This window comes from Terrapene carolina, unplaced genomic scaffold (genome assembly GCF_002925995.2).
Source record: "Terrapene carolina triunguis isolate 2854851 unplaced genomic scaffold, T_m_triunguis-2.0 Scaffold88, whole genome shotgun sequence".
Lineage (NCBI taxonomy): Eukaryota > Metazoa > Chordata > Testudines > Emydidae > Terrapene > Terrapene triunguis.
In genome coordinates, this window is record NW_020664439.1 from 48601432 (window position 1) to 48615246 (window position 13815).

General features: G+C 49.6%; 1 protein-coding gene across 1 annotated transcript in view; it reads left to right on the forward strand.

Annotated features, from left to right (window-relative positions):
• Positions 1-13815, forward strand: part of CCDC50 (coiled-coil domain containing 50) — a 47766-nt gene that overhangs the window by 15515 nt on the left and 18436 nt on the right. Inside the window, exons 2-4 of the mRNA XM_024214454.3 lie at positions 3079-3141; positions 4248-4377; positions 8240-8330. Of these exons, the coding sequence (XP_024070222.2) occupies positions 3079-3141; positions 4248-4377; positions 8240-8330 (284 nt within the window). The remainder of the gene's footprint in view (positions 1-3078; positions 3142-4247; positions 4378-8239; positions 8331-13815) is intronic.

A 13815-nucleotide genomic window follows, 5' to 3' on the forward strand; every position in this document is an offset into this window, starting at 1 on the left:
TATAAATATAAGAGATTCGTCTTCTGCGTCTTACTGTCCATCGCATTGGCCTGTCAGAAAAATCGAAGTACTATAATTCTCTATCCTTGATTTTGCAAGCTGTCCTGCACGTAACTCCCACTACGCTGGATAGATACCCAGTGCATGGAAGACCTGCAGGATCGGGCCCATGTTTTGCATGGTTGGGGGCACGAGTCAGTTTATTTTCAGTTCATACAGATGTTGGCACATACATACTATGGAGAGACTGAAGTGTGTGTGTATGAGAGAAAGAGAGTGTGTTACTACTCTGCTGGCTAGCATAACAAGTTAAAAATAAACCCTAGTGTTTTCCCATGCTGTGGAAATAGCACCCCTTTGAAATTCGAAGTGTGAAAGTGTCAGGCATTTCCAAAGCTGTGACATGCAAAACATGTTCCTCCCAGACTGGAGCCGGAGGGAGGCGGGGTGAACCTCTTCCTGTTTAGTTTGTCTCCAGGCCATTCTCAGTTCCTTTTTAAAGAATTTATACTGAGAGCTGCCTTATGCTTGTGCTAAGGACCTGAGCCTGCACTGACTGAAAGTTTTGCCGTTGTTTTCCATGGGAGCCCGCACTCCTAGGCCTGATCCTTCAGGGTGCTGAGTACAGCTGGTTGGAAAATGGGTTGGTTTTTTTCCTGCTGAAATCTTAAGTCCTTCTCCCCCCCCAACCCTTTCCCTCTCCCGCCCCCCCCCCCCAATCTTTTCTGTCAATTTTTTCCACAGACAATGTTGAGTTTTTGTAAACAAACCAACAAACCTCCCCACAGGGTTGGAGCCAGGCAGGGCCGGCCTTAGGGGAAAATGGCACGCTGAGTGAACTCATTTTAGCGCTCCTAGCCCCTGTGGGCTCCCCTGGTCCCTCGTGTCCTCAACCCTTCATCCCTAACCCCTGCACCCCTGGGGGACATGGAGAAACTTGCGGGGGGGGGGGGGGGGGTTGAGCAGTATCTCTGCGTCACTGCTTCCCCTCCCCATGTTCCTCGGCTGGGAGGGAGCAGGGAGAAATCTGGCACCCCCCCCCCACGGCGCTCCCCGGCCAGCCGGGAGCAGTTTCTGGTTGTGCACTGGCAGTGCGCACCTCTACACTGCCGCACCGTGCCCCCTAGATTACCGGCGCCCCGGGCAGTCACCCAGGTGACCCACCCCTAAGGCCAGCCCCGCCAGGCTCCAACCCTTCCAGTATAAATCCGTCATACCACCTAGGCGCAGGTGTGGTCTGAGATGTCTGTGCAAAGGGGATTAGATACTCCCCTCTGCCTGTGGGCAAGAATCCCCTCAATTGATCAACTGGGTGCTACAGTAGGAAAGGTCTGTTGACACTGAGTGTGCATGAAGAGCATATTCTCACTGACTTGGAGAGGGCTGTTTATTATTACTGTTTCCTGCCCTCCTCTGGGGCACTGAGCGAAAATAGTCGATTAATGCCACATGGTTGGACCTCACCCAGTCGGTTCCAAGGAGTCACCACCGGTGGACGTTAGCCTGACCTTACCCGCTGTACATTTCAAAGGAAATCACGCACATGCCACACACAGGAGAGCTGAAATCAGCCTGTCAGAGAGAGGCTTAAACAAAAAGTAACGTGTACTTGTATTTTCATTTTAGTTTTCAAATCAAATCATTTGAAGCTACCCTGCCCCCCCCTCCCTCTCCCCCCAAAAGTCCCAAGGACTTGGGTTGGGTGGGAATTGGGAAAAAATTCAAACCCTTGACCAAGTCCCACCCTACTCAGCTTGGTCTGACTCCCGAGTTCAGGGTGGCAAAGCAGGGAGGGGCCTGAGACAGTAGTGCCACCCCCAAATGTTCAAAAACTATAAGTCAGGCTCACAAAAATCATGAGATTGGCTTTAAAAATCACAAGATCCTGTAAAAATAACAGATTTGGTGTTTATTTGCCTTCTGCTTTTGGGGCGTTTGGGGGGGGGGGGGGGGGGGGGGGGTGTCACATTCTGAAGCTTTTTCTCTAGCCTTTGTGGCTGTGGCGCTTACTTTTTCTTTAAGAAACAAGGCTGAAATCACCACCTATCCCAGGGGTGGGCAAACTTTGTGGCCCAAGGGCCACATCGGGGTTCCAAAACTGTATGGAGGGCCAGGTAGGGAAGGTTGTGCCTCCCAAAACAGCCTGGCCCCTATCCGCCCCCTCCCACTTCCTGCCCCCCTGACTGCCCCCCTGAGAACCTCTGACCCATCCAACACCCCGTCCCCTGACCGCCCCCTCCCGGGACTTCACCCCCATCCAATTGCCCCCTGTCCCCTGACCGCCCCCGGGATCCCCTACCCCTTATCCAGCCCCCCCACTCTCTTACCATGCTGCTCAGAGCAGCAGGACTGGCAGCCGCGCCACCCAGCAGAAGCTTGCAGCCCCGCCGCCCAGACTGAGGCGGCGGGGGGAGTGGGGACAGCAGGGGAGGGGCTGGGGGCTAGCTTCCCTGGCCGGGAGCTCAAGAGCCGGGCAGGATGGTCCCGGGCCATAGTTTGCCCACCTGTGATATCCACTTGACTCCAGGAGCTGGGGCTTTACAGAAAACACTAATTATCATGACCAAATCCTGAGTGCTGGCAACACTGCACAGCATTGACCGCTCTCGTGGTTTTATGGTGAGTCTCACGTGTTCGTTGTTTGTCTTAAACCTTTGAACGCTGAAGTTAAGTGAACGCAACAGAATCTCAGCTTTTAGCACATAGTTGCAGAGAACAAGTTTGCACATGTGACCCCCAAAAGGTGCAAAAGCCAGAAGACCAATCCAAAGAGCGTGATGAATCTCCCTTTTTGCATCTGTCTCATGGTTCTCGAATGCTTGGAGCTGGCTGTGTTGAAAGCCTGGGCAGGGCAGGATGTGAGCAGAGATGCAGGCAGTGGCATGGATAGGGGCTGAAGGTGAGGACAAGAGAAAGAAGTGCATGCTAAAACTACTCACTGAGTGGGAAAGGAAAGCTCAGAAGGTGGGGGTGGGGGAGATTCTCTCCGATTTATTCGCAACTGTTTGTCTTCCCCATGCTCCTGAACCCTTTGTGTTCCTGGCATTGACCCTCTGCCACTCTCCTTCCCCCACACAGTGTGCCGAGACTTCGCCGTGCTGGAGGATCACACCCTCGCTCACAGTCTGCAGGAGCAGGAGAGTAAGTGTCTCGTGTTTGTCGGTTTGCATTGACTCTGTCCCAGCAGGGTCCAAAGTGCAGAGACAGGGAAGCAGAGGGCAGAAAAGTCACTGGAGCAATGGTGGGTTTTCTATAAGGGATTTACAGGTTTTGCTGTTGGGTGTTCTATCCCCTTACGAGATCAGTGTTGCTAACAAAAACTCTACTTTGAATTGGAATCAGATAATTCTTCCTACCTTTAACAATTGCTGCGCACTGTTAAACAGCTGCCATGCTAAACCCCAGCGATGGCTGCGTTTGAGTGGTGGGTGAAGTGATCTCTTTGGGCCTAAATCTCTTTAAGGTGGTTCTGGTAAAACTTTACACCAGTGGTGTGTTTTTGTTTTTAAAATATTGGCCCAGATTTTCAAAAGTGCCTAAAGATTTCAGAAGCCTCAAGTTTTAGGCGACCAGCCTGAGGCACCTTAAAGGAGTCTGATTTTCAGAAGTGTTGAGCACCTGTCCTTTGAAAATCAGGCCTCTTTAAGATGTCTCAGGTTGGGTCCTGGAAACTTTGGTCGTCCTTTTTACCTTGATGCTGTCCAGTTGCTTTATCTGTTACTTAGTCGCTCGTTGCAGCTCTGAGTTTGGGGCAGGAATGACTTTAGCGAGCCAATCATGTTATGGCTATTTACAATTTCTTCTGTAGTGAAAATGAAGAGATTAATCTAATAAGGATCGTGTTGAGCTCTGTGGTGAACCCTAAGATGAGCAGATCTCATTTTGGAATGGACATAAGTAGCCCTTTCAATGTGGTAAAAAGGCACTGTAACGAATTGAGGCTGTCCCAGTTCAAAACCTGCTTCCCTTTACTTAGGCCGGGTCTATGCTAAAAAGTTACATCAACCCCCACACCTGAGCGACATAGTTAAGCCAACTGAACCCTCGGTATAGACGGATGGAATTCTTCCGTTGACCTAGCTACAACCTCTCAAGGAGGTGAATTACCTACGCCCGCGGGAGAACCCCTCCCATCATTTCAGGTGCTGCCTGGCATTTCCCTGATGCAAAGCACATCCTCTTTTAAGCCCGCCTGTCCATTTACATAGCAATGTTGATACTGACGTTCCTCTTCCATTTCTTTCCAGTTGAACATCACTTGGCAACAAACGTTCAGCGCAACCGCCTGGTGCAACATGACCTGCAGGTGGCCAAGCAGCTTCAGGAAGAGGAGGATCTGAAAGCACGGGCCCAAATCCAGAAGCGCTACAAAGACATGTGAGTGGGGGGTAGAGTCGCGCAAGCGCTTGTTTCACAGGGTCGCTGCCCTCTGAGCTGCTGCGGTGTTTTCAGCTGATCATTAGCAAACCGAGTCCGTGCCAGGGACAGTCAACCTTTTTGCTCTTCTTGTGCTCCTGTTTCTCTCTCCCCTGTACGGAATACAAATCAATGTCTGTAAGCTCTAACTGGATCCATAGCTTATGGCAGGTAGCGTGGTTAGTCCACTCGGATCTGCTTTTTATGGTTGAAAAACGTTTTCCGGCAGAAAAATTTCACCCAGCTCTGGTTGTGGGTTCTAGTCTTGGCTCTGCCAACTGATTCACCCCCTGGCCTCGCGCAGGTCATTTTCCTTTGTCTCATTTGGCCTGTCTGTGAAGTGGGGAAACTTAGCCACCCTCGTCACTGCTGGCGAATGTCTGGGGTAGCTTTGAGCATATAAAGTGCTACAAAAATGCCATGTATTGTGCTGAATCCCCCTGTTATAAGAGTTGCAGATATGGGCATGTTCCCATAGGGAGTGTTTGTGCTACTGAGTAGTGGATCTTCTGACTTTGCTCCCTCTGCACTATGCTGTCAGGTTTTAGGAGTTTGTGGAGGCAGACGCTGTTTTGTGATGCAGCATGTTTCAGAGGCGACTCGCCCTCTCCCATGGAGACTTGATTTTTTTTTTTTCTCTTGTTTTCCTTAATCTTAGATAAAAATCTCTCCGAGGAAAGCAAGGGTTTCACTTCGTGCCTGGACAAACATAAATCACTCTCTGACCTAAGCGTTTAACTCCCTGTTCACCCTGTCGGTTTTGATGTCCCTAAATCACTTTGGCTGAATAGAGGCGAAGGAAGAGTGAATGTATGTGTGTATAAAATACATACTTATTTTTCTAGCCGCTATCTACTCTGAACATGTAAATTGCCTGAGCGTGTGTGTGCGCACGAGGTTCACGTGACCGTCTACAGCGAACAGCCTTATTTGCCGACTAGCCCCATTTCTCAGCAGGTTTTGATGCTGTTGGCACCCAGCAAGCTGCTCTGCTGGCAGAACGGCTGAAGCTCCCTGCTAAAGGTTGGAAAAGCATCTCGTCAGCAGCAGTTCCACTCCTGTGTACTCCAGCCTCTCTGCCAGAAGAGATGTGCAAGGCTGGGGATGTGATGGGTGTGCAACTGGATCTCGCTTTCTTAATCCTCTGTCGGCTCCTGCTGCCTCTTTCCTGCCTGTGAGCATTGAGCCCTGTCTAGAGAATGACTTCAGCACCACAGCTAAACCTGGAGGATTTCCCATTGGAAGGGGATTGGGGAGTAAGGAAGCAGGAACGGACAGTCTCTTAAGAAATCAATATTTTAATCTCCTAGCTTTCTGAGGCTTTTTTAAATCCTAGATTTCCAAAGTTAGGAAGAACTGGGGAAGACACACACACACACACCCCCCCGAGTGCACAACCTGAGCTGGTATGTAATTGTGCTTTTCACGGGATTGCTCCCAATCCCATGAAGCATCTGTTAAAGGGACCATTTTAAATTTATTTGATCTCTTCCCCACCCTTTCTCTTGGTGCCACACTACCCTGTTCCAATTATTTGCCAGAGCTAATATGAACAGAAGTATTTTCATGAAACAGATTTTTAAAAGTAATGCAGTGAAAATGGAGCATAGACCCAGGACGCATTAGCCAGAACCACTGGGCTTTGTTCTGAAAATCTGCGGATGAAGGACAATTGATGTCTGGAGGTGTTGGCACCTGCTGCTTCCATTTGACTTGTAGGGGGCTGAAGTTCACTTAAATTAAAATGGAAACATCTTCACTACATTGAAAGTTTTAAAAGACATGCCTCCGTCAAGCAATTAATCCAAGTTCCCAGTTATTACCAGCCAAACAATGAAAGAGAAAGTATAACCCATTGGTGCAACTCAGTGGTTAGTAAACAGCTTAGTATATTGCATTCCAAGAGACTCTCATCAGGAGCAAGAAAACGCTTTTGTGTCTTTTTTTTTTTTTTTTTTCATTCCCACACAGCCAAGCACTCTAGACAGTGCTGTGAGTCGAGAGGCAGTGACTTTGCCTCCCATGCTCGGGGAAATGATTAGCTGTGCTGCAGTCTCTTAGCCATCTGCGGGAAGGGGTGTTTTTCACATTTAGGAGATTGCCTGGCATTGGTGAATGGAGCCCCTCAGCTCTGCTCACAGATGTCAAGGGGGATTGCAGGCACTCGGTACCTCTCAGGATCTGACCCTTTGGGTTTACTCTTCCTAGATCCGTGCCGTGTCCTCTGAGGTTTCACTGAGTTTCTGGTCCTAAAGGATCCAGAATGTTAGAGAGAGAGAGACACTTCCCCCGCCCCCGTTGTAGCCTGTTGGGCAGCAGTTTTGCATGGGATTCACTTGAGACTGCAAATCCCTGCTTAGATCAGGTTTGCCCAAGACCAAACCATGATCCATGCTTGGAGCCGGGTGAGCTCACCTGCATTTGAGGGCTCCAAAAGGAAAGTTTCACACCCACTCAGTTGTGAATTCAAATGTTGCTAGTGCAGGAGAACTGGAAAGTGAAGGTGACCAGACACGCAAGTGCATCATATCAAGCTAGTCTCACTGCCTGAGCTGAGTGAAATGCAGAGAGATGCAAACCTCAGTAACAATGGAAAATCGATGAGAGGTTTAAAATTCTTTCTTAGTGATTTAGGTTCTGTCCTTCGTCTCCTTCTCTTCTCCCTCTACACCAGATCTCTGGATAACCTCATCTGCAAACACAAATTCAACTACCATCTCTGTGCTGATAACTTGCAGATCTACCTGTCTACTGCAGACTTGTCTCCTTCAGTCCAAACTGAAATCTCAGCCGGTCTCTCTGACTTCCTTTTGGGGATGTCTAGCTGCCAGCTCAAGTTGAACATGCCTAAAACCGAGCCCCAATCTCTATGCCCCTTTGTCAAACCCTTTCTGCTGCCTCCTTTCTCGATCCCTGTGGCCAGCACCACCACCCCACTCGTCACTCAGCCCAGAACCACAATGTCCTCTTCAACTCTGATCTCACTCTAGGTCCTCGCATCCACACTCTGTCCAAATCACACAGGAAGAATCAGCACCAACGTCTCTAAGATGTGACCTTTTCTAGCCATCCGTTCAGCTAAAAGTCTTGTCCAGGCTCTCGTCATCTCGCACCTCCGCTACTGCCACATCCTTCTCTCTGGCCTTGACAAATGCAGTCTAGTCCCACTCGCATCCATTCAGAATGCTGCTGCTGCTGCAAAGATCATTTTCCTAACCTGCAACTCTCACCCTGTCACCCCTCCACTGGCTCCCCATTCTCTACGGCAGCAAACAAGCCACTTGTCGCTTTCAAGGCCCTGCCTATCCTCTCTCTTTTGCAGTCGATGCTCTCCTATGATCGCCCTGTGCTGCCCGACTCTACTGACCAGCTGTTACATTTTCAAACGCCTTCATGCTTTCTTCCTTGCAGCCCCTCCTGCTTGGGAGGAGCCCCCCCAAAACATCCACAAAGCAGCTTCCTCCTCCTCCCTCAAAACTCTCCTTCGCCATGATGCCTGCAAAAACACTTGACGATGATTGGACCATTGGTGTGCTGGGGACCACTGCCTCTCATGCCAACCAATGCTGTCCCTTGTTTCCTGGTACTCTCCGGCTGTCTGTCTTGTGTCTTGCACTTAGTCCCTGGCCCAAAAAGCCGACATCCTATATCTTTGTTCTGTGTTTGTACAGCACCTTGCATGATAGGAGTCCCAGGTGGTACAGTAGTACAAAGAATAAATAATAATGCTGGGCTTGGAGTCCATTGTACCTTTCTTCTCCTCTGCCTCTGCGGTCTGGCTGATGTCCAAAGTGTGTAACCTCTTCCTCCTTCTGCCTTCCAGAGAACAGCAGGACTGCGAGATAGCTCAGGAAATTCAGGTGAAATTGGTGATCGAAGCAGAACAACGGCGCAGACAAGAGGAGAAAGACGAGGTAACCCTTCCAGATGCGGGGGAAGCGGGGCTGTTTTTATTAAAGCAGTGCAGGCATATTCCAGCCATTGGCCAAACCAACGCTGAAGAGTGTGTTTGCCCGGTGGGGGTTGGATTGTGCCCAGCTCCGTGTGGATGTGCAGGAGGGGAGAGGCTGTGCAAGGGGAATTCATGCAGTCCCTTATGCCCCTGTGCAAGAATGGGGTATAATCAGTCCTTGTGCTCAAGGTGTGCAAGAGCCATGTCAGTCGCCTTGCACTCTAGGATGTGCTGTGCCTGCCTGATGCATAATCCCTTAAGGAGCGCCTGCTGGGGTGGTGTCCACACACAGCTTCCAGTGCAGCCAGTGGATGAGAAAACACAGGCTGGCCATAAGGGTCCATGTTCTCCGTTTTTGCTGAGCCCAACTTCCAGGCTATATATCCGGGGAAGCCACAGAGCGAGGGAAAAGTTGCCTTGCTAACCCGGGAGCAGTGTCCTTATTTATTAAAAGGATTCTCTGAGGCACAGCTTCTCCTCTGCAGAGTAACAGATGTGCAGTCTCTCTTCTAACTCGGGGAAATAGGAATTAAGACTCTAAAGAAAGGCCAAGTGATAGCTAGCGGCTTTTGCTTTTTGGGGGGGTTGTAACCTAGCAGAGGGCATTGACCACTGTATGGTTTCTAGGAGAACTTTAGAGATCAGAATTTCTCCCTTTAATTAGACTGTCGGCTTGCTGGGAATCTGATTTTTGTCGCCTTATTGGACTCCAAAGCATCATCTCTGCTCAGGACACTAAACAGGTGACCAACAGTTGACCAGACACGCACTGAAAAGCTAAGAGGGTGTGAACGTGCCCTCAGGAAACAAGCAAGTGATATTAACAAACCAAAGGGTTTGTGCAGTAAACTTGCCTAGCGGGACAATGGGTGGAGCACTGCAGAGCCTTCCCTTCGCTTTGCCAGGGCAGTGTATTCTGCTCTCTCTGAGACCACATCCTTCCTCGCGGCTTTACAAATAGAACTGAGCTAAAAGCAGCAAGTGCCTCCTGGGCCATAGTCGGGGCAGCAGTTAACAATCTGATGAAATGATCGTAAATGGAATAATAATACTGGCCTCCTTTGTACAGCATATTGAAATCTTATGGATGAAAAGTGCCCGGTAAGAGCTAGGTGGTGGTGGTATTATTGTCGTCTTATTCTAGTCTGTCGTTTTCCCTCCACCTCTCTCCCTGGCACATGGGAGGTACCTGAACGTCGGTGAAATGAACTAAACACTGGATTAGCCTGTACGTATGGCTGTCGACCGCTCCTATCCTTGAACCTGGGGTTCTTGCCTTTTTTCTGGGTAAAGGGACGGAGAGAGACCCGAGCCCTATTTAGATGTTCTGGATAAGCAGTGCCCTTGCATGTATTTATATTGGTGTATTTATGGTACTTGTCCCCGTAGTATGGATTGGGCGGAGTTCAGAATTCCACACGCTGGATTCTGGCTCCACCGGAATCCCATTGGGGTCACGGGGGCTCCTTGTGGAGAAAGGTGCTTCTCAGCAGGAGTGGCAGAATTGGGCCCTCTGTGATTGGACTGCATAACCCCGTGTGCAAAGCAAGAACAGACACAAACCACGTAGTGGAGTTCTTTAGCCTGTGCAGATTTGGGTCCCGATCCTGAAAGCTGACCTACATGGGTAGAACCCCAGTGACGTTTAGGAACAGGGTTATATGATGGTGCTGCCCGTATTAGCAGGGGACTGGACTCGGTGACCCAGGAGACCCCTTAATATCCTGTGTCCTATGTCCCTAATAAAAGGGTACCATTCCTGGAGACCAGCTTGCAGGATGGGGCTTTAGTTAGTAGTTCTGTTGCAGCCTGTGCTGTGACTTTGTGGATAAAGTCACTGGAGCCGTGCCAGACTGTTTATGGTCGTACTGTACACGAGGGTGGATTGTTGACTGAGTATATCTGGTAACTCCTGTCCCGCTGATAGCATCCTATGACTGTGCAGATTGCAGTGGCTCTGTGCTAAGGGCATGGCCGCTGTCTGTCGCACAGGGTTTTGCAATGAAGCACTTGGCCTACCTGGTCAAAAATCCTCTTTCTAAGAACCAGCTTATATGGATTTACAAGTCCAGGACTGTCCCAGCCCGATAGGTAGTATGCTTAAGTTGATCTATTTATAGACTTGCTGTACTCAATAGAGGAGGGGTGGTTGTTAACCAGGCAAAAGGATGTTTTTGTAAATGCCACTTGGTGCCTCCACCTGCCCTACAATGCAGATTACCGTAAAGGGTTGATTTAAACCCTGAAATAATGGAAATCCCAAGTGTGAATTTAAATCCCAGCAGTACGTCCTTCAATGCCACAGCAGAAATAGAAGCGTTTCCGGCGTGTTTACCAGAAGTGTTTATAACCACAATACTTTTGCAGTTTCGTAGCGCCTTTCCTGCTAGCACTTCAAAATCCTCACAGCACTTTTGGGAAGAAGCTGTTGTCCTCAGTTTCTTCATCTGCAAAATGGGGACAGAGAGGAGAAAGGATTTGCCGTGGTGTCTCAGTGAGTCAGTAACACCCAGGTCCTCTGACTCACTGTGTCTGCTTCAGCCACCAATCCATATTGCCTCTCCCTGACTGGCATTTCTAAAATCCTTCAGCTGCTTCATAGCTCCAGTCTAGGGCATGGAGAAAAACCTAGGGAGTTTAGATTAACATAGTGCTAATGTAGCTCCTATGTTCACTTGCACGAGGGAACTTTTATTGCACACCAGCAGGGTCCACAGGCCAGTTGGCGCATGATACGCTGGTGTGGACTGAAATTTCCATCCCTCCGGTGTGGACTAACGCACCGTGCAGAGAAACCCGTAGGCTGGCATTCTCTCCTCAGCTCTCCCATCGGGTTCACTCCAGGTGGGGGAGTGTCTCCTAACGAGGGCAGGGTATTTAGAGAAGAGGCCAGGGAGACCATGGTCTGCGGTGCTGTATCAGAGTCTTTGCCCGCGGACATGGAATGGAGAGAGTAGGACCTTGGTGCTTTTCTCCTGAGAAACTCTTCTTGTCTGAGCTGGCTCTGAATCATGGTGTGTCCCGGGTTCCATTGGGTGGCCGTGTTCAAAGCAGATTCACGGGGCCAAAATGGCCGCTCGCTGTCTGCAGCCTTGGCCCAAGTGCCAGGGATGTTGGGACGTCTCTCTGCAGTTCCAAAATGGGGGATGTTGAATCCCACCATAAGGACTGCCTGCCTGGCCATGTTCATTCTCAGCCTTTCTGGATTCCAGGGGGACCTCGTGACGTATTCCTCATGTTATTTTTCTGTAGCTTTCTCTATCTCTAGGCATGGTTTAGCTGGCGACAGCTGAATTCGTTCCCTCTGCTTTTGTATCAGCCTTGGCACACCACGTCCTGGCCTTTAATGTGCAGTGCCCCAAGACAGCGTCTTCTCCCACCAGTCCTGCTACCAGAATCTAGTGTTGAGTTCCTCTTTCCTCTCCCAGCCCTGATCCCTCTGCCGCAATCAGGCTGCCCTGGGAGTTGCAGAACATGGGGTCCCCCAAAGAACAGGCCCCCAAGCAGCCGGTTGCTTCGCAGGCACTACAGTCTCGCCCTCCCAATAATCATCGTGAAGGAAAACTGATGAGGAAAGTGGCAGACCCTGCTGTCTTACTGCCCGTCCGCTGAGCTGCATCGACAGCGTTTGCTGCAACACCTCTGCACCAGGCACTGTTCCTTTCTTCTAAAGATCCCTTTCCCGTTTCTTTCCCGCCAGCCCTTGGCCGTTACATTGATGCATTTCTGTGCTTGGCGTACAGCAGTCCCTGTATTTAACACCCAGTTTGAAGCAAGTTCATACCTGCCTCTGGAAACCCCGGCGCTAATAAACAACTCGCATTGGGCAGTGACGCAACCCAGAACTATTCTAGTGGGAGGAAAAGCAGTGAGATAAGAGGAAGGTGCTTTGCACTGCCGCGTGGGTGGGTGTGAGAAAGGGTTTTATTTTTAATAGCCTCGCTGTGGATCCTGAAAGCCTGGAGCTTGAAAATTCAGTCTCGCCTTCCTTGCTTTGGGCATTCTGGCTTTCAGGGCTGGACAATGCAGGTGATCGCCTTCAAACATCAGAACGGGCACCTCGCACCTTCCGCATACAATCATAGAAACGTAGGACTGGAAGGAACCTCAGTAGCTGATGTAGTCCAGTCCCCTGCACGGAGGCAGGACTAAATATTATCTAAACCATCCCTGACAGGAGTTTGTCCAACCTGTTCTTAAAAACCTCCAGGGAGGGAGGTGGAGGTGCCATGGTCATAACCGAAGTGATGGGGGCATGACAGATGGCTATAAAATGATGAAGGCTGTAGGGATGGAAATACTCCCCCTTCTATTCCCAAACTCCTCCCCTCCCCCCCACAAAAAAAAGAAAAGAGAAAGAGAGAAAAAAAAACCACCCCAACTAACTACCAAAGCAGAGCTTTGACCCTGAAAAAGGGAGAAGGGTCAGACAGGGATTTTGGTATCGCTCTTGATATTTTTTTGTTTGGTGGAAGGCACTCAGATACTATGGCGATGGGTAGAAGTATATACAACCCAAAGTAGATCGAGAAAGTGAATCGGGTGCTCCTAATGAGCCATTCTTATAATATAAAATAAAGGGGATTCAGTGAAATGGAAAGGCACCAAATTTAAACCCAATACAAGAAATAGTAGTTTACACGATTAATAATTTACCTGTGGAACTCACTGCCACAAGAAGATACTGAGCCAAGAGCTTAGTGTAGGATTCAAAAAAGGATCGTTCATTCAGATAGTTATTGAGAAGATCTCCAGACACATTTGATATGAGGGTTTAAAAAAAGGTGTTTTGATTGGATGTGTAAACCCTCCCGCTTCAAGGCATAAGGCAACCAGTAACTAACAGGTTAGGAAGAAACTTCCTCTCTGGGCTGGTTACTCCACGATTGACTGTTTCAGAGTTTCTTGCACCTACCCCTAAAGCATCAGGCAGTGGCCACTGTTCAAGCAGCATAGTGGAATTGATGGACCTTAGCTCTGGTCCAGTATGGCAGTTCCAATCCTCCTACAGCCATTTCGAGCTCTGCTTCCATTGGGTGTTTGAGGAGCAGTTGCAAGATCTGTATGTGGCTAAGGCTGGAGACCTGCTGATTTGAATGTGAGGAGGTGGAACTACCTTTTACAGATGGGAAAAGTGAGACACCAGTGACTTGTCTGACTCTACCAAGGGAGTTTGCATCAGAGCTGGGAATAGGACTCGAGAACTCCTGGCTGCCAGGCCGGTGCTCAGACCTACAACAGTCAAAGCTCCCTGAGCCAATGGCTCATCAGGCTGACCGGTTAAGGCACATCAGTTTCACAGCTGACTATCCGCAAGGGAGCGACATGGTCCCCATGGAGCCCTAACCCCGTGGAGCCGGTGCCCATTTTGTAATTGGAGGTGGCCTTTCAGTGTCAGAACGAGCGAGACTCGAGCCCACGGCCTCCGGGATTGGAGCCGAACGCCT